General features: G+C 46.9%; 1 protein-coding gene across 4 annotated transcripts in view; it reads right to left on the reverse strand.

Annotated features, from left to right (window-relative positions):
• TNIK (TRAF2 and NCK interacting kinase) overlaps window positions 1-20784 on the reverse strand; it is a 138413-nt gene that overhangs the window by 17958 nt on the left and 99671 nt on the right. Inside the window, exons 13-20 of one of the 4 annotated variants that reach the window (XM_042881358.1) lie at window positions 20395-20502; window positions 19837-19923; window positions 18165-18365; window positions 13398-13562; window positions 11264-11503; window positions 8880-8986; window positions 6053-6216; window positions 4670-4767 (exon numbers count right to left, since the gene is read on the reverse strand). In XM_042881358.1, coding sequence (XP_042737292.1) covers window positions 4670-4767; window positions 6053-6216; window positions 8880-8986; window positions 11264-11503; window positions 13398-13562; window positions 18165-18365; window positions 19837-19923; window positions 20395-20502 — 1170 coding nt within the window. Of the gene's footprint in view, window positions 1-4669; window positions 4768-6052; window positions 6217-8879; window positions 8987-11263; window positions 11504-13397; window positions 13563-18164; window positions 18366-19836; window positions 19924-20394; window positions 20506-20784 lie in introns of all 4 variants that reach the window. The other 3 variants (XM_042881357.1, XM_042881359.1, XM_042881360.1) reach the window with 3 other exon arrangements.

Raw genomic sequence — 20784 nt, forward strand, 5'->3', positions numbered from 1 at the left:
TGGAGAATTTCCCCTACAGGGTTTTCTCTTCCTTCAAACTTCTCAAAGAGAGCCCAGAATTGTATTTATTCTGTAATAAATGCATTTGGGAAGGAAGCAATGACAGCGTCTTCCATGGAGTGGTGCAATCCCCAAGTCAAGAGCTGCTTCAGTGAGGAGTCTCGGCTGCCAGGCGGCTGCGAGTCGCGGTGCGGGGCGCCCAGGGGAGCAGCCCGGCTCAGCGCAGCGCCCTGTGCAGCCAGACTTCTGAGTCATTGCTCTGAGTCAGCCACACACCAAAAAAAAGAAGAAGGAATAAATGCAATTGTTCAAAGAAAAAAATAAAACAAAAAATTCCTCAGCGGGAACCATTAAGCACTTTATGTGAGATGTGACAGCCTACAAGCTAGGGGAAAAAAAAGCCTTGAAGGGAGAAAAAGATGGGAGCAGTCTCAAAACCTAGCAGTAATTTTTCAGTTTACCATGACTTTGATGAGGCCTCAGACCCGACAGTCATATCAAATAGACACCGCTATTTAAAAACAAGGAACATTGCAGGCACCGTGTAGAAAATAGACTTTTTGTTATCTTACATGCTTTTATAGCAATGCAGGGGGAAGCAGTAGGGCAAAAAAGCATGAGAGCTCTAATTAGAATGGGTTAGAGTACTCTGTTGCACAAAACATGCACATGACGAACAAAGCATCGTGATTGTCAGTCTTACCATTTCTCCCTATATTAGTGACCGAGGTAGCCATCAGTGCATTCGGTCAGAGATAAAGGATTAGGGAGAAAGAAACTCATTGAAAAATACTAAATTCCACAATCGTTTTATGGCCACATTCTCTCGTTACTGCGCGCCACACATTTCCAGTTTACCGTTCCAGCTGGGCGACTACAGCAATATTAATTATGGTTGCAAAGGGAGCTCTTAAAATCTATCCCGTCGACACGTGGAGAGGACGATGAAAAGCTTCTATGGCTGAGATGGAAACCCAGTTTGTTTTTAATCATATTTTGCAAGCAATTTGTACTTGGCCGTTATAAAGGATATAACAAGCTCTGCTGTGCCATTAGACCCCAAAGTGAAGCACTCGTAGCTTCAAGTGGAGCAATCATTTATCCCCCGTTCTACACACATCAAACAAAATGCTTTACTGACATTTGAATTTGCTCTCGAGCCCCTCTGAATTGGGTCTGGGGCAAAGAACAGCTCTCAGAACCAAACCCTGACACTGGTGACAGAGCACCACGGGAGGTGCCCACCTTTGGTGGCAGTGGGACAGCGGGCCGCACCCCTGCATTCTGCTCCCAGTTGTGCCCTGTCCTGGGCACCCATGGGGCCTGGGAACCCAGACTGGGTTCTGGCCGTGTGTGAGGACACCTCTGCTGCTGTGTTGGCTGTGCTGGCCATACCAAGCCTGGCTTGCCCTCTCTCTCCAGCACTGAAGTTGTTTTCCACATGGCAAGAGAAGAAAAGTGAGGAGGAATGGACATCTTCTGTGCAAACATATTACTAAAATGCCTCATTTTACCTATGAGAAACTGCTCAGAAATTCAGTCCACACTAAAGTGTGTGGTGCTGGTTGATAACTAGGATTAAAGGTGTGCCTCAGAGCCTGCTGACATAGAGGAGAGACCCCCAGGGACAACAGAGAGCCCCACAGCCACAGATATCAGCACACGAAAAAAGCTAATGACAGAAATTTAGGATCAACCTACGCAGCAGACACCCATAATGGATGTTATACATCTTGCAAATCCAAACGCTCCCTGTAACTTTAAAGAAAGGCTTTTTATCATGATTAAAGGGAGAATGTGGTATTTAAAGAGTTTGTTTTTGATGCCAATATGTTTGGGATTGAAATACAGTCAAATCTGCAGTCATGACAACTAATTACTTTAATTAAGGCTGCAGCAGCTTCTAAGACATTATTGTTTCAGTGAAAATTTCAACAGCTTAACAATGCTCTCTGTTTAGAGCACAAATATGCCCTTTGTTGAGCACTTTCCTTTGCTTTGGATTAAAGCTTTTTCCACTTTGGAACAGACTTTAAGAGAAGAGTGTGTAAGAGCCTCTTAGAACTGCAGGCAGATCTGCTGCACTGTGGGAGTAGCACTAAGCCCTGCCCTGTTGCATGGACGGACCATGAAAACTGCCTTTTGCACATTCCCCTGCTCCATGTGCACAGAGGCAGCTCCCTGCCTGCACAAGGGCAGTGCCTAGCCAGCTTGGTGCTGCACCCCAAATCCACCTGTGTGGCACCCCAGGCTGCACACAGAGCCTGATGTCCTCCAGGTGCCTCCTCCCAGAGCAGACCTTATCACCAAACAGGGTGGGATTGCTCAGAGTAAGGGTTGCACTCAGCAGCACCACAACACAAATGCACTGCCCCAAACCAAGATCACCACCTCTGCAAGGCTGAAAAGCCAGGGTGTGCTGAAACCACGGACATACTCTTCGGTCATCATTAGGAGAGAGCCAAATATTTCTAAAATCAGCTTAATTAGTTCTTAATAACTAATTTGGAAGCTCTAATAGCAACAATACTCCCAAACAATACTATCAGAAAACTCATAGTTCCCAGTTAGAGCTTTGCCTCAGGATGGTTAATTCTTTGATGCTATCATGTTCTCCAGATAATGAGCACTTTGTAGGATTAAATGGCTTCTCCAAGTTGCTCTTGGACCAAAAACCATCTGACAATTAGAAATAAAGTGTTCTGCAGCTCCACATCTGTTTGAAATGTTATTATTGAAGGTGGCATAATATGTTAAGTTAGCAGTATCAGTGCTCTTTAATTACTTCTAATTGCAAAGATGTCTTTAGATTTAATATTTGCTGGAATCAAGTCAGATTGGTTTCCAAAATCATACAGCTCGTTTAACTTGAATTTAGCATACATGCTGCCTTCCTCACACTGACTGACATGCTTTTTTCTCAAGAAAGCACCTCATTAAACATGAAGCATTGCTCATTTTTTATCCAGAAGAACAAGTTAACTTAACTAGCACGCTCTCCTCCTCCTTTTGTATTATTTTTCTATCAGCTTAAAAGCTGATCTGCCATCCACACAGGGTAGAACACATTGAAACCACCTTGCTAGCGATGCTCTGCACGGAGCAGGATCTGGCCCTCACTTCACATGATGGAGCTGCTGTAACGACCTGCTCTTTTAACAGGGCATCACTGTCTCACACTCCAAACACTTTTCCTTCCTTCCCTCTTCCCTTCCCTCCACCTTCTGTTATTTCTGAACACTCAGAAGAAAACCTCAATGTAGGAAGAATAAAGAAAGCACCCAAAACACTTCTCATGGGCTGGTGATAGCTGTGTCCCACCTACACCGCAGGCTGAGACTCCCAGCCAGTACAAACCACGACAGCTCCCTCACTCCCTCAATGCAGCTGATGGTCTGGTTTCTAACAGTGAATTATTCACCAGATTCACTGCTCTGTTTTCCTCTACTTGCCAAGTGCCTTCGCTTGAATAGGGCCTAAATTGCGTTTCAAATATAGCTCAATCTGCCCACTGAACTCAGCGGGCTCTGGCGGGCTGTAGCTGGGAGCAGAATCTGACGTGCGGCTCAGTCTGTCCGGATCCCCTCCACTGACACAAGGAAACTCTGTTCTTGGTCTGTATAAAAATGCAGCACAACGGTAGCAGGAGCTGCTGAGAGCATGAAGGTTCACACAGACCTGGCCTCCACTCACACCATCTGCCAGTGGGTTCCGCACAGCCCGTGGGCAGGCAGGATGCACTGACAGCTCCATCCCCTCCCCGCAGGCAGGCTCGATGTGCCCACCAACATCTCCAACCTGACCCAACGCATGGCATTATCACCTTTTTGAATGGCAGCACCAAGAAAACCCGGTTTGATATTAAGCACTAGCTAGGCAACCTCGCATTGGCATGACCCGCTGAGAAAAGATATCACTAACCTCATCTATAGCTTTCTTATAGCTCTGTGAGTAAGGGAAGATTAATCAGCATCAGAGGAAACAGATCGGGACAGGAAAAAGCCAGAGGAAGGGCAAGCAGGTTAGAAATAAAATTAGAATTGTTAGCTCAACGCTGTGGAGTGTAAAGAAAGAACAACATCAGCAAAACATTAATACATGTTACAAAAGAGAAGCAGTAGAAATTCATTTTGTTATTAGGCTGACTCTGAAGTTTTAAAATACAAGTGTCAACAACATGAAATCAAAAAGAAACACTTTGGATGAGATTTTGCTGGGCCTTTGCTAGCAGTAATGACACAGGAGTGTACAGAAAGCAGTACCCAGCTGGTTTCTGAGCTGTGAAGGCTGTCAGGGCCGCTCACCCAGCCTTCCCGAGCAGGAGCATCCCTTGGGCCGCTGCGGGGCACCATGCAGTACGGAACACAACAATGTGCCAGAGGCAGACACTGGGCCCAATCTAGCAAAGCACTTAAGCATCTGTTTAGTTTGGAAACACAGGCTTAAGTGCTTTCCCCTAGACTTGGGTTCCTGATCAAACTCATGCACTCTCTTAAAGCATTCCAATCTCCCACAGGCTCTTGCCATACCGCCGCTTTCGAGTCTCTCAGCTGGAGGAGCAGTGGTATTAGCCTCTTTTTTGGGGTCCCCACAGCTGCACTACTGCACTGGCTGGACACCTGGCCAATCCGACTGGCAACATTCCTGCAGGGAATAAGTTAAGACTCACAGCGGGTCGGCTTGGTCGCGTCACATCTCGGTTGTCTTCCTGCTTGATCTTAGGGGGCTCGTGGGAGAGCACGGGTGAGCCTTCGGGTTTGACGTTTCCTGGGCAAAAGGGAAGCAAAGAGAGAGGGAAACTAAAACTCTGACAGGGATGCAAAGCGCACGCTGGCCGGGGCACGGCCTGCTGCACATGCTGCTCCCAGCCCTGTGCAATCGTGGGCACAGGGGAGCTTCATCATCCTCCTGCTTGCACAAGGGCACTGCAGCCCCTCCTCAGCTATTCTATTGCCTGTTACGAGCAGGAAAACCATGGTAAAACTAGAGGACATCTCAAGCCTGGAACTCCTGCTAACGGCACTTTCTACTCAACTAATGAAGTCTCCCTGTCTTGCTTCTGTTTCAAAAAATCCCCCTGCTCCTCTCTGTCTGGCTGTTGCTGCAGTAAGTCTTCTTCCATCCCGCAACAGAATTAAAGCCCAGCTCTGTCTCCACGCACAGGCTGCTCTCAGCACTGCTGCCTTTCTTCTTGCTACCAAAGAAACAAATTCACTCCACAAAAAACAAGGCATGTGATAAATTAAAAGCTCTGCAGCACCTGACACTGCTAGGATATTATTCGTCACAGGATTCCTCATTAGCAAAAACTAAAACAAACAGAAAAGGACAATCAGTGATAAATTACTTTTACTGACTACCTAGAGAAGTGATTATTTCAACAAAAGACATGTCATCTTACAGTCAGGTCATAAAAAATTCAAAGCATGGATGCAACATTTGTTTTAATGCTCCTCAGTTCTGTGGATTTATATTCCAGAGCTGTGACAAAAATGTAGATAAACGGGCTGTCTGTGCTGTAGCAACTCCTAGTGAGATTAAATGGGAGAGCAGAAGATCTTTAAGAATGGCTCCATGATGATAGGAAACAATTCAACTAGAAACATAAACCCAGTGTAAACACAGTTCCTTTCTGAAAGCATTTTAGGGAAAGCAGCTTCCAGGCTGATTTATTCCTCTGCTCCCACCTCACTCTTTGCACAAAGATGAAGATCAAAACCGAAGAAAGATACACCCATGCAATGTGGAAATGCATTCCCAAGAAACTGGCATGATCTGAACTTGGGTCAGTGAAGAGAGACAACCAGAACTCTTTTTTTTTTCATATTACAGCACAAACATCGTCTCCTCTTACACCAATTACTCATCAATGCAGTACTTTGGTAGAGCAAGGCAGCACCGTGCTGCCATCAGCATGCAGCAGTGCCTTCAGCAGCGCCCAGGCAGAAGGCAGTGCTGGCATCTCCGTTTACAAGTTAGTCAAAGAAGTACATCAGAAATGAGGAATCCTTTGATTTTTTTAAGGGACATCTGACAGAAGAAGCCACCTCACCTCTGACTCTGTTGCGCTCGCTGGAGCCAGCCTGGGAGCCTGGCTGGGAGCCGCCCTGGGAGCTGGGCTGGGAGCTGGGCGTGCTGGAGCTGGAGGAGCTGCCACTGCTGGTCCTCTGCAGAGGGCTCTCAATGATGGGCTCCGTCCTCCTCAGGTCTGGATTGCTGAGGGAGCACAAATAAGACTGCATCAGGGAGGCCACAGGGGCTTCGGCGCCGTCCCCAGCTGCCAGACAGTTGCACGGTCAGCAGATAGTTTTTCTGCTGGAGAAGACAGGGATGAAGTCTTCTCTTGTGCAACTACGGATCCTGTAAGCCCTACTGAAATCTATGGCAGCTTGAGAGACAGAAGAACAAGGGACCCAACACCTTTGCAGAGCTGAATCACAGCCACAAAGAAACAAACATCCAGAGCAGTTTTATATGCTCGCAAAAAATTCCAAGCTGCTTTGCTTCAAACTCCCCTTCAGCCCATACAAGTGCAATGCTGGAGCTACCTGAATTAACTACCAATATCCAGAATAAAAGCAGGAATTTGCAAATGGCTGCTAGACAGCTATTTTTTTCTGAAGCAAGTATCTCAAATCTGCAACAAGGCTGCAGATCACTTTTGCCACTTATGCACACTTCGGGAGTTTGATGGCTTCACTTCACACTTGCACAAGTTACCCACTTCAAGCATTTTCTTCCTCCATTTCTTTCCCCCCTGTGTACATACAGAAGTCTTGAAGAAAATGCCTCCTCGACACACAGTGACTAATATCTCTCATGGTATCAGAAGCCTTTAGGAAACTTAACTCTTATTTGGCACTGAGTTGACACGTTTGTGCAGAGTTATGCAATTCGTTTTTATGTAATATTTCTGTTAAATGCTCTTATTATTCAAAGTCTCGTTAAAAATGTACAGAAAATTTTCTCCACTGAGTTCACTTACGACCTCGTGGACATACAAATCCCACTGTACTGCTGCCATGCTGTGCAGCACAGCTGCACTCAGAGCTCTGAACACGAAGAACAAAGCACGCAGTGTGTGCACACTGCATCACTCAGAGCTTTCAGAGAATGACCAGAATGATGCAAAACTGTTGGACTGTGCAAAGCCATCACTGGGTTGCTGGCAGAATCGTTTAGCATGAACAGTATATAAAATCACTGTCTGTCATTTTGTATCGACACGCATGCAGTAGTGAGCAGAGCAAGAGCACATCCCTCTGTGCCTGGAAATGCCCCCCCAGTTGTTGCAACAGGGCAACAAAGAATAGAAAGCATATTTTTACAGCATTTATGTAGGAAGGTAATTAAGGAATTAAGAGCAAACAGAAGAGGTGTTCAGAAAGGAAAATTAGAGAAATGGTACTTTACTGCGAGATAAATGAAATGTGAAAGCATTCCACTGAACACTTAGTTTAATGGACAGGGCAGCATCCTAATCACTTTCAATTTTCATCAAACTGATGTCTTCCAGCTCATGCTGCACAGCTGGCATATACTCAGCTCAATTAACTGACGAGATGGACTTGCAAACTTTGGCAATCAATGTATTACCTGCACCCACCAGGACTGGGATGGGGGGACTGTGGGAACATGAAGCGACCTTCAGCTTGACTTCTGCAAACTTATTTTTGCCTTCAATGCCATCCCATAATAGGACGACTCAATCCAACGTAACACCAGATTTTATGCTGTCCTTCAGGCAGCTTATTAAAAGAACAACGTTCTCAGGAAAACAAAATGCTTCAGCCTTGAGCAATAAACATGAATATCCATGATATGAATGCTTTTTTAATTTAAGAACAGAACAACAAAAAAGATACTTTAATCTCCTGCTACCCCTGCAAGCTACTCGAGGCTGCTGCTGGCAGGCTTGCTGATACACAATGCAGACTTTGAGCTCCATCATGCAAGGCTACATACAACACACTTATCCTGTTCAAGGTTTACAGATCTGCCCACAATGCTCTGCAAATCAGAGCCAAGTTTTGCCATGACTAAGCCATGTTTTCTCAGTCCCATTCTGAGAAGAGCCTGTTAACTGCTCTGCTCATTAAACACGTTTGGGGATGGCTCTGCCGTGGATTTCCCTACCCTTCCTCAGTGCTGGGAGAGTGACCCTCCAGAATGTACTCCACAACGTACCTGAGCTAAATGTGGTAAGAGGAAGTGGGGAAGAAGCTTCAGAGTCTTCTCTGACCTTCTCAGTGACATTGCAATGCCATGGGCATGGGAGGTGGGAAGAGATCCGACTCCCAGAAAGCCAAATGGAATTTTTTCCTTGACCTATGCCTGAAGGTCCAGCTCTCAACAAAAAGTATTAGTGCCCGTTCCTTGGTCACATTCCTCAGTCATTATTTGTAAAAAGCTGATGAGTAGGAAATGTATGGTATGTATTACTGTGATCTCCCCACTGCCTTGCAACTACATGGGCTCCTTTGCAGGCAAGAAGTGATGCCTGGACAGCCCAATTCTTCTTCAACTCAGTAGAATGGTCAAATTCCCGTTAGATTCAAAGCAACAGACACAGCATCCAGATACAAACCCTACAGTGCCTAGGAACATCTTACTGTTAGCTCAAAGGGAGAAAAACCCATGGGACTCTTATGCACGCACAGCTTTTAACACAAAACACTGATGCAAACCTAGCTCACCACAGCTACAACAAAAATATTGCAAAACTCTTGTTTTCTGCTAGCTGGCCAAAGGAAGGCTGAAGCCCAGCAAGGATGCAGGCATCCTACCAGCACAGGGGGACCTGCCTGGGTGCTCAGCCAGGTGACTGCAGGAAGAACCAGCACAGGATCACCACTGTCTGTCACAGGTGCTGACCGTACCTTGCCCGGATGGGCTGGGAGCCCAGCCTGGGTCCTAGGGCACTGCCATTGCCTGGGGAGTTCTTCCTCGCCAGCGCCGGGGATATGGAAGTGGTTCGTTGAGGCACCTGGAAAGAAGGGAGACACTGATCACCAACCAAGGCCAGGGCAGGCTGCTGCTCACACATCTGAGAGACTGGCCTTCAGCATTTCCATAAGACCTGATTTATATCTGATTTTCCACTGGTTCAGTATTTACAGCAATTATGAACTATCAAGCTCTCAGCTCTGAGCAGGCACCGCTTGAGCCAGAAGGGAGGTGCTGAGGAGCAGCACAACTGCAGCCCTGCTGTCCCCCATAAGTGCCTCTTCCAGAAGCTGAACGCATGCACACACGTAGAGATGGTCTACACCTAACAAAACCCAGAAGTCACTTTGAAGGTAAAACTCAGACTTCAGCATTTTAGCACTCGCAGTGGGGAATTTGGAGTCTCTCGTTCAGACATAACACATGCCAGCAGGGAGAAAATGTCGGCTGGTGGACAAATGAGGATTGGTAGCAGAAAGGTCTAAACAGAGCCACCTAAGGCTCTCACTCCAACCTGATGGCCCCTTCTGCCAAGCCAAGCCTGCTGGCTGCCAGGTGCTCTAGGCACGACAGCTCATGGCAAACACAGCCCCTGGAAGCCCCAACACAGCCTAGGTTTGGTACAGCTCCTAACCCCAGACACGTGGGCCAGGCCACCAATCCCCACACCTGGGAGCTCGGACATCGCTGTGGCATCACATGGAGTCACCCAGGTGCTGGAGGCCAGCAAGGAGAGGCACAGCAATACTCACCAGGTACAGGCAAGGCCAAGGGCTCAGCAAAAAGAATTGAGGATTTTTACGGAGAACAGACACATAGTTATGTTAGACAAGCTAAAAAGACTTAGGGAGAGAGAGCTCTGTATGCTGCAGCACAACCAGCTACAACACATCCCATTAGAAAGGCACCTCTGCTCTGGACAGGTTACCTGGCAGTCAGGGCCCTGCAGCTTCTGTTACCTTCCTCTGAAGCATCCAGTCACAAACACTGGCAGAAACAAGACTCTGGACCACAGAGGCTGCCAGCCCCATTCATGTGGCAATCCTTTTGTTCCCAGTGAGAAACACACCAAAGTGGTTTCAGTCAGTAAAACATGAAGCCAGACTCCTTGCAAGTATGAGTGCCAATGTGACAGCCCCAAGTGCGAAATGCCACTCAGCCTGGAGACTTTTCCACAGTCCCTACTTTCTCATCTCAGGGGAGATACATAGCATGGTGTCCAAAACCAACCCTTTTCCACAGACCCCCTCAGCAGTGCATTACTGCAATCAGAAAAGATGCTGTTCTGAAAAGTCTGAAGGCGAAAGCAGCACCACACGCTGCTGTTTTCAATCTAGCCACTCTCTAGAGTGCTAGATTGAACTGCAAAGGACTTTTAAAAACTGGGTTAAAAACTTTAGTTACCCTTCTGCACTACTGAGCAGCAAGGCATGAGAAAATTGGAGCCATTGGCTTGCTTTTCCTTTTGTCTCAGCACTGATGCACCTTACCCCCTGCTAGTACACAAAGCAGGAATGGTATTACTACCATACAACACACTGCCATAAATCCCTTGCACAGAGGCTTACCTGGTATCTGGTCTTTTGATGGAAGCCACTTGCTTGTTACAGAAAAACTGCCTCTCAATCACAGACAAATACTATCTGCCTCACTGTCACTTACCAATTTGTAATAATTTTTTCCTCTCAAAAAATCCTCCAGGCTAAGAGCTGATTAACTACAAGGGGAATTCTAACTGCCAAGTTGCAATTCATTCAAAATGAAGGTGTATAAACAATGCAATTGAAAAACTGAGCCAGAAGACTCTTAATTAAAGAGGTACTGCCAGATACTGCCATCATGTCAATGAAGGTACAGAGCTGCTGGAGCCCTTACAAATCTTCCATCAAATATTGATTGCAACAGGAGGCACGATGCTGGACCAGAAGGACCCTTCTTATTGAGCACGACAAATTTTATGATCCTACAATTCTATTTAAACAGAAGGTTGCCATTTTTTTTCCTAGGGCAAGGAGAAATTGATTTGTTTTGGCCTTGGTCCGGGCTCGAGAACTTTCTTTGCTGGAGGGCAATGCTATTTCGCAGTGCTGTGCGCGCACCCAAAAGCAGCTCCCAATGTCTCCACAGCTCATGCAAAATCTGCAGGGTCAATCCTTGCTGCAGACCCACAGGGGTGAGCTTGGCCAGAGGTGCTGAGCACAGCACCAAAGCACAGCTCCACTGGCTGGCAAAGAGGACCGGTGTCAGCCCAGTCCTGCAGGGACCAGCTCTGGGACGGCCTCTTTGATGTGCTGAAAGCGAGGAGCAATAGTGTTACCTTTGGTGGAATGTCTTCCTCCTGCCGTAACCAAGAACTTCGGTCAAACTTTTCAATGCGAGGGGGCAGAGGAGGGTTTTCTGAGGTGGGGTCCGAGTTCTGCCTTGGCATCTCAGTGCGGTGAGAGGTCACCGTCAGAGCCTCCTGAAACCCAGCCATCCCCTTTGCAGGCTGTTCATGCAGTGACTGAGACCCAGACAAGGAGCTTCCTTGGGATTTCACAGTGACCAGATGTGGAATCTAAGCACCAAGTCAAAACAGAACTATCAGTACAAAATGGAGAAAAAAAGCGGATTGAAAAGAGAAAAATCAAAAATGCGATTTTTAGGGAAAAAAAAAAAACTGATTAGCACTTTGGATGCACTAAAAAAGCCCCCTTGGTTTGAGATCAGCACTGCCTTGGTTTCAGGAACTTCTGACTTACATCACTTCAATGCAAGAACTGTTAAAAATCATGCTCAGCATTTGGAAATGGGGAAATGCCGCAGTCAGAGCCACGTCTCAGCTCTGCACAGCAATGGAACACAGCATTTACTCACAGCAGCACTGAAGGAGTTCAGGCAGGGTGCCCCGGGCAGCTCACACACATGAAACAAGGCCATGCACGCCTTGGGCTGCACCCACCGTGAGCCCAATGTCAAGCTCCTACCTCTGGTAACTCTAGGGTTGTGCTAATGATATTTGGCATGGAATTCCCTTATTAAGAATAATAATTAAAAAAAGAGAAACAATAGTAAATAATAGTTACAAAAAAAAAAAAAAAAAAAAAAAAGCTTCAGGAGGTCCGAGGCATAAATGGCTTAAAAATAAATCTTGAGGCATGAGTTTCTATATGGCTACAAATCCCATCCCTTAGATCAGGTCTACAGATCTAAGGCTTATGAGTGAATGAAAGGAATGCTGACATCTGGTTTGGAAAATCAGAAACATTCACAGCATTTGAGTTTATGAAATCAGAGCTTCTTCCCAGAACCCTGTGATATCTACAATGACTTCTTCCTTGCTACAGCAGATTTGTAATTAGCATTTCAGGGTAAGCGTGACATTTTTACATACATGCCTATTTGTGCATGGACATGCATGCACATGTGTACAGACACACATATTTACGTGGATCTGTGAGTTTCAAGCAGCTTTTTCTCTGGTATTTTATTGTCAAGCAAAAGCCTTTATAGCTGTTGACAATATTGGTCACGAAAAAAATCACCGAAAAATATTTCCAGGCTTGAAATTAGGAAATGTTTGGTTAATCAGAGACATTACTGAGAAGTCTGCAAAGTGGAGTTTTACCCACTTCCCAGTGTCTGTGATGCATACAGAATGCATATTCATTGGAGAAGAAAGAGCTTTCCATTTAAGGGCTTTCCAGCATGTGTTTTGCTTGAAGTTGCTGCTGTACTGACTTACAGGAGCACATACTCCATGTAGATGGCCCTTTATTTTCCACATTTTCCCATAGAAAGCCCACCTGAATGTGGAGGAAAGGCTCTGTACTCCCTGAAATGAGCCTGCTCAAGTCTGCACATCTGCGAGGGCACTTCCAGTGACCAACCCAGAGCCAGCACTGATGCTCCACCAACTTGCTGCAGAAGCCTACTAACAGACCTTGCAACTAGGGTAACTTAAAAGCATAATTCTCCTCCACTGCAATGGTCATGGTGATCTATGCCTTCTCCAGATGCGTTTGTGACTGATGTTAACTCAATGGAAAAAAGAAACAAAACCCCCGAACTGAAGTGACAAAGAAAGTAAAACCTCCTTCTGATGATGCCCAGCATCAAAATGCCCTGGGTTTTTGTACCAAGCACTGTGGTTTCAAAGCAGATTCAAAGAGGAAGAGAGCGACTGCTGCACTGGACCAGACCAGCAGTTCCTCTCAGTCCTCCAGCTTGTTTCTGGCAGTAACCAGGACCTGATGCTTCAAAGGAAGGTATTAACCAGCGTGATGTTTCTAACACATGAAGGTGACGAGGATCAACTCATGAATGCAGATGCTGCTCTACCTCACAAATACGCTTCAGGCTAAGACATCACAGAGCAAGACACTATTTTAACACTGCTTTTCCTTTTACCTGATCGGCACCCCTGGCATCCTGGGTGCTGTATGGGCACCAGTCAGGGGAAGCACCATTACCTGCGGGTCCACGGGTCTGAGCAGGGGTGGGGTCCGCGCCGGCTGCACACTGCTAATACTAAAGGACTCTGAGCGAGGAGGCAGGTTGGGGTCTGAAATCCTGTTGGCCACCTTGTGTGGCATCGCCGGCGAGCTCTGACGGTTGAGTCGGGAGCGCTCCTCCACCTGCAGTAGGAGGGGTGACACTGAGTGGTTATTTGATGAACTGGGGTTGCTTGGTTGGTATGAAAAACTCATCTTTGATTCGAAGAAACAGTTGTATGGGGTACTGGGTTTTTATACGGGCACAGACTGGGGTCCCCGTGGTCTTGCTACATTCACCTGAAGCTGAACACAGCTCAGCTCCCACAAGCTGCTGCTGCAGGCAATCAATACCACCAGGAAACCAAAAAAGGAACCTCCAGCTTCTAAAAGGCAAGGAAGTCCCATAAAGAGCCATTTTAAACTGAAAGCTGAGGTATGCCAATGTATAGGAAGCTCTTTACTCTTCAGATATATCCGGGTATTGTATGATTAGGGGACTCCTGATACCCAGCAGATTGTGCAGATAATGCATTTTAAAGACTCCAAAATGACTATTTGTATTTCATGTGCATAATTCATTTCTGAGTGTGGAATGGAAAATTAAAGCTCCAGGACGAGGCAGCACACCTCAGAGAAGTGTTTCCACATTTGTTTCTTATTTCTTCTTCAATGTATCTGTAAGCCAGGGGACCCTTTTCCTTCACTACTATGAGCACCACGAGGACTGCTTCTGTTTGATCTGAATAGAAGAACAAGCACAGCAGCCAGAAAATGGCTGGCTTTGATCTGAATTTACTGTCATGTACAGAAGGAAAAAACCCTCCACTACAGATACAGGAATAAAAACAAAGCCCAGTGCTCTCAGCAAATCTTGATGGAAACACGATGTCTTTGGGTAGCCCAGATAAGTGTGCGATCTGGGTAATGCCACAATTAGACCATATGCACTGATATCCATACACTGTATGCTATGCAGAATTTTTGATTCCTCAACCAGAGATCTGACGTATAGTTTCATTAACATGCCATTAATGTGTTAAATACCCTTAGCATGTCTTAATTATCTTAATTACAATGTCATGTTGAAAAGCAATCCATGGAACAAGTTAGCTCGGAAAGAATCATGGCTCTTCTCTAAGCAAATATTCATGAAGCAAAAAGGAGAACTATATATTGATAAAATGAATCTCTTCCTCTTTCAAATGCCAGAAAGAGTAAAGAAAGAAGAGGACATCACAGCTTCCCCCAGGCACTGCCCATCTGCAGTCAGAGGCTGGGCACAGCTCAGTTCAGTGATGCCCATGGGAGCAGACACAAAGACAGCAGAGTAGAGTGGAAAGGAGAACTTCCTCTGAACAAGGGAGCAGCAGCATGAATGCTGGGCTGAAGACTCAGTCCAGCAATCTGCTTATCAGCCAATCTTGGCACAAACAACAACAGCTGAAGACAGTGCCATTGGTATGTCCTTTGGCTGCTTGCAGGAGCTCTCCAGCAGAATGCCAAGCCATAATGTGTGGCTGATTTTGGAGGACTTCAAAGCCTGTGTGGGGGAGAAGGCAGGAGAGTAATGAAATGGAGAGGACTGTGTACCGGGAAGGAGAAAGGCGCTTGCTTTTCCCACTGCCAAGCCTCCTTGACAGCACTTTGTTTCACTAGCTCAGCGGATGAAGCTCTTGGGACTCTCCAGCTGTGTTGTATGGAGCTTTATCAACTTCACCATTAAGCAGAGGGAGAGAAAATCATCATTCTGCAGTGCTGAGCTCTGTAGGAATTCATCATCAGTCCAGTTCCAGCTATCTCCTGTACTCAAGATCCTCCCCCTAGTAGCTATTGCGCAGGCCCCACTGGAAGCTGTTGTTTTAACATGCAGCTTCAAAGCATGAGAAGAATAAAAGCCACAGGGACAGATGGAGGAGCTCAGGCATGCTGGCTTGCTGCAGAGAACAGCCTGGCTTGTGCTGGGCCCCTAAAGACTGTGTGATGGGAATGCACTGCAGGGCCAGGCCACTGCTTGGAAAATGTCTGACTGAACGTGTCCCCCTTATGCATGGCCATACACGGCATGTATTGGCCCAAACCTGCCCTGCAGCTGAACATGCTGCAAGTACTCTGTCACTGAGAAACCAGCTATCTGCACCACTTTGATCAGCAAATGCTCACCCGTAACAGAGCAGTCAGTAACGGAGACAGATGCTAATTAGAGTAACACTGCTTACAGTGCTGATATGATGTCCCTGGCTGGATCATCAGAGGGTCCCAACATGATGTCTGAAATGGCCCAGCTAGTCCTCAATTACAAGAGATTTGTGTGGGTAAGCAGGCCAGGCCTGGGACAGAACTCAAGGTACATCCCAAGTTAACTTCCAGTGGATAATCCTTCACGCCTGCAAGAAGAAGGGATGACAGCAGATGAGGATGTGCATCCATGCATGGCGGTGAAGACTACTTGATCAGACTGTTTTGTCTGGCACAAAAAGAAGAATCTCTTGGATGTGTATTATGGATAAATGACTATATGAGCGAGAAGTAGGAAAAATGGATGGGTCCATGGCAAAAGAACTCAGATGTGGTGATCAGGCTCCTGAGAGAGAAGACTTGAGAAGAAAGATCACAAAAACAAGGGAGATATAGGATCACGATCATCAGCGAATATCTCAGCAAGCTCCCTGGAGCCTCCAGAAATCACTCCTGGCACAGGAAACAGCTTGCAAACTCCTTCTTCAACCTCTCCCATCCAAACAACCTGACATGAAGAACACTTGCTGGCCATTTATAGGGTGACATCCTACCTGCTGCAAAGCCCCTAGTAAGTTGTGCCAAGGCTGCTACCACTGCCTCTGTGTCCACCTGGATTCATACCACTCAGGGTGGTCAGACTGGCAGAAACATAAGCAGGGAGAAATTACACTGAAGAAGTCTGCCTTGATGTGGTGGTTTGCTGTGTAGGTATACAGATGAGATTGCCTGTATCCAGACTTGTCTTGTCCCTGTTCCAATAGGAATCAAATATTTCTGTTACATTAGCACGTATGGACTGGGTACTAGAACAGCTCAACTACAGCAGCCACCACAGTATGCAGGTATCAGCACAAGATGGACTTGAGTACAGCCAGTAAGAAAGCCACTTTAATACAAACAGCAAAGTAGCTTAACAGTGCTAAAACTGGGAGCATATGAAGTAGATAAAACAGGGTATGGAGGACAGAGGAGTAGTTTTGGGAAGTTCCCAAGGGTGCTGCATCAAGGCAGTACACCAAACTACTGCTCCCAAGAGCCTAAAGATGGCACAATCATTGCTTTGAGCATTTCACCGCAACTGGACAGAATGACACAGGCAAAGAACAAATGGTTGAGACAGCTAATTGGTGGAAGCTGGAGATGTTCCAGCACAACGGGAAACCTTGTCATTCCTGTGATTTCAGCAAAGGGCATGAGGCACTCTCTACCACTCCTGTTGGCATTGCAGTTCCCAATGCCCCGCTTCAAGTGATGACATCAAAAAACAGCAACTCACCCACAGAATAAAAGAAATGGGCCCTGGTGTTTGAAATTGAAAGCCAAACCCAACACTTTTCTCCTTCATCATGGAAAAAGATTCCTCTTTATAAATCTTTGTAATAGTTTCAATGACAGTGCCAGAGGTACACTTCAGTAATGTTCCTGATGATTTATGTAAAACTGGGCAAGGAAAGACAGAGTTTATTCTCTTTTTTCCTGCCTTCTACTTACTCTTAACACTAGTGTGGATGAAGAAGATCCCCTGCTCTGCAGAAAGCTGCAGAAGCACCACCAAGGTGGAAGTCTCTCCCGCTGGAGGCATTTCAGTGCCATGCTGTATGGCACATCTGCCCTTAGGCAGGAATGTTTTGACCACCTACCAAATCCCTTCTTCCACATGAAAGGCTGCAGAATAATCCTGCAATTCTGTGAAAATATGTTTGGTTGCAATCAAAAGACTCTGAACACTGAATCAGAAGGGAATGAAGAAGAAACCAAAGGGAGCACGAAGAGGAGAAAAGAGTTCTCAAAACCCCATTAATTCTGCCAAGACCAAAGAGTGCCAGACTTTTGGCAGCACAGCAGTGGCCCTGCTCAGTAGGAAGAATGAGTGAATTATTAAACGACCTTTTTGTGGAGGAGGAGAGTTACAAAATTAAACCAACTAAACCCAAAGAATTCTAGAAAAATTAAAAACAAGAGTGGGCACCCGTCTTAATGGAGCCACCACAAAGAGATTAAGGAGAAAGGAAATGTTCGCGTGTGATTCTGACACTGCACTGCAGACAATGCACGTCTTCATCTTTTCAAGACGATTCAGTCAGGCAATAATTAATATTCAAGATCTCACAATGGTTATAACAATTCTGTCTTTTTGATGGGGAGAAAATCAGCATTGTGGCTTCTATTCCTGAAAATCACAAAAGAAGAGCAATCCCTAGAGATGAAGCCCTCAGCATGAGAGAAAAAGCTGTCTGTTCTCTGATTATGGGAAGCTGAATTAGCACTCTGAGTGCACCCACAACCACCTCTCGGCACTGGCCAGCAGCTGCCCCTTCTCAGGCAAACACAGGAGCTACAACAGCTGCCCAGGCTTCTTGCTGGCATGTACCCATGTACCTATGGCTGAATCTCTCAAGGAGACTTTGTCTCCTTGTACACCCTCATGGAAAAATCTCTCACCCAGCACAGTGCTGGGTAAGAATCCAACTGCAAGCACGACACACACTCTTTGCTTGTGCCTACCTCCTTGGCCCACGCTGGTTTCTCGCTGGCATTTATCCCTTCTTTGTAATGGTAGAGTGGTTTCTTCTCTGCTGGTCTCTGGTCCTGCCGCTGCTGCTGCTGCTGCTGCTGCAGGGACACCAGGTAGTCCCGCTCCTGTTGGAGCTGCCTCTGCAGCCGCTCTGCTTGCCTCTGCTCCTCCAGCTGCTTGCGCTTATACTCCTACCCAGAAGAAAGCACAGTGACATGGCTGCATGGTGCCCAGCCAGCGTGTCGATGCAGGACAGCAAACTGCAGGTTTATCTTTGGGTAGAAAGCTGGGCCCAAGCATCTGAAAAGCTGTTTTCTTGCAAAGCCCTTTAAATCCAAAGACTCTGGAGGGTGGGCTGTAAAGCACCTCAGAGAAGAGACAGGTCAGAGGACACAGCCAACAAATCTGGAGTTTTAAACCCTGCGTGGGACTTTGCATTTAGTGTATCTCTCTGCCTCCATTTTCTACATGGGAACAGAAAGTGGTAGTGCTGCATCACCAGAAAAACCTTGCACAACCTGCTGATGGCTCCAACACCTACACAAAACCTGTGCAACTCTCTGCCACACAGCAGCCTGACCAGGGACCTGGGCAACCTCCTCCAGCAGGGTCAGGTGCTGCTCATGGGCCACCCAAGTCCCTCAGTGGCTGCAGTGCTCTTCAGAGAAGGTGGGAGGCACCTCAGAGATTGCAGCTTTTGACAGCCTACAGCTGTGCCTTGAGGCACATGGAAAGTTGGTCTGCAGAGGGGCATTAGTGCCAAGCTGCTGGGGGAGACTTCCAATCTACGTCAGAAACACGAGGTCAGCATGGACATCCCTCTGCCAATCCCAAACAGAAGCCAATTAGATAAAATAACTTGCTCACAGGGCTTATAAATTACCATTGATTTTGCCCAGATTTTTCTGGATGAGGAGAACAAAGGATCAATGCAATGAGGTGCCAAATACCATTAGTTCATAAAAACACCAGCCAAAGCTGGGTCTATGGAGCACTTTGTAGGACTAATTTATTGTTGGTGTCAATGGCAGCACAGCAGAGCCAACAGTATGATCTTCCTGAATCCCCACAGCTCTGTAAGGTTTAATGACTAAATCATTAACAACTTTTGAAAAGGCCTTTTTAAAAAGCACAGGCTTGTGTGAGGGTTTTGCTTTTCCCTAAGTAAATTCAATAGGGGGACAAACAATAATCCACATAGATTAAAAGTAAACACGGTGAGAGTATAACGGCTAATGGCAATTTAAAAGAATTGTTCCAAAAAATAATTAAACAACAGAAAATGTCACGAGAGGGACTGCACGGTGTTCCTGCAAGGGAATTAAGATAGAAGCATTCACACAAAACATTAAAACCCACATCACAGTGTGGGTTTGCCCGGTGCAGTTATCTTACAGCTCCATCATACTCCAGCATGCTGCTAACAGCCATAAACGTGGTGGGGAAACAAATAGGGCCATGCTGCATCCAGGCCTGCTCCTCTGAGGGAGGCCAAAGGCATGTGGGGACACGGGGAGCTTGCCATGCTGGTGTGGGGCTGGAGGGGTGGCTGTATACTCGTCACAGCTTGTTGGTCCACGCCTCAGCATGGTGGGAGGCATGCAGGGGGTGTGAGTGCATGCAGGCAGGAAGCATCGAGCAGGGACGGGGTGTCCCATTTACCAGAAGTAGTGCTTGCTCCTGCAACAACTGCTGCTGCAGGATCTCTAACTGTCTCTGCTCCTCCTCTAACTGTCGCCTGATGTACTCCTGGAGGTATGGCAGCAAGGATCAAAGAAAAAAGAGAGAGAAGGTGAAAGAGGCAGTGTTTTGCAAGAGGAAGAGCAATGTGGTGGGCACCCAAATCCATCCCACCCACGTGCTGGCACTGATTGACCAGACTGGGTACCCTCAGCCATGCCCAAAGAGCCCAGGGGCTTCTGAGGGCAATGAGCTAAAACTGCTTGGAAATGGCCAACATTCACAGTGGGCAGTGCAGAACCCCACCTGGGGACAGGAGGGTGGGAAAACCCCTCACCAAGCATCCCCAACCTGCAGGCAGACAAGAGGATCCGCACAGAAACCAATTAGGACAGCAGGAAGCGACGCGCACAGCGCTAACAATTAAACTATTTCCTCTCCAGTGGTGAAAGCGGGGACGAAACAGGAGTGCTCGTGAGAAGACGGGCCTTTTTCCCATTGGAGCAAGAGGCACACACTGAGGGTGAGGGCCCACATTACCTGCTCGTGCTCAGCACGCCGCCGCTCCTCCTCCCTCCTCATCTGCTCCTCGTAGTGCCGCCGCTGCTCCCGCTCCTGCTGCTTGCGCAGCTCCTTCTCCCGCCGCTGCTGCTGCAGGGGCAAAGGGCACAGGTCAGCCACCAACACGGGTGTCCCCTCACCTCACAGCCCCACAAAGCCATTCCCGAGGTTTGGAGGGGATGCTAGGAAGGCATCATGTCCCTCATATGCTTGCTAAGACCAAAACCAAACACACAGAAGATCCAAAATCCAACGGTTTTTCTCTTTTCTTGATTCTTATCTGCCAGTCATGCTATCTGCTAAGGAAAAGAAGGCTCTTGACTGAGTCACTGAAGATCAAGCTACTTTTTATGACAAGGGCTCACACGC

This window comes from Lagopus leucura, unplaced genomic scaffold (assembly GCF_019238085.1).
Source record: "Lagopus leucura isolate 7727_CA_CO unplaced genomic scaffold, USGS_WTPT01 Super-Scaffold_100029, whole genome shotgun sequence".
NCBI classification, from domain to species: domain Eukaryota; kingdom Metazoa; phylum Chordata; class Aves; order Galliformes; family Phasianidae; genus Lagopus; species Lagopus leucura.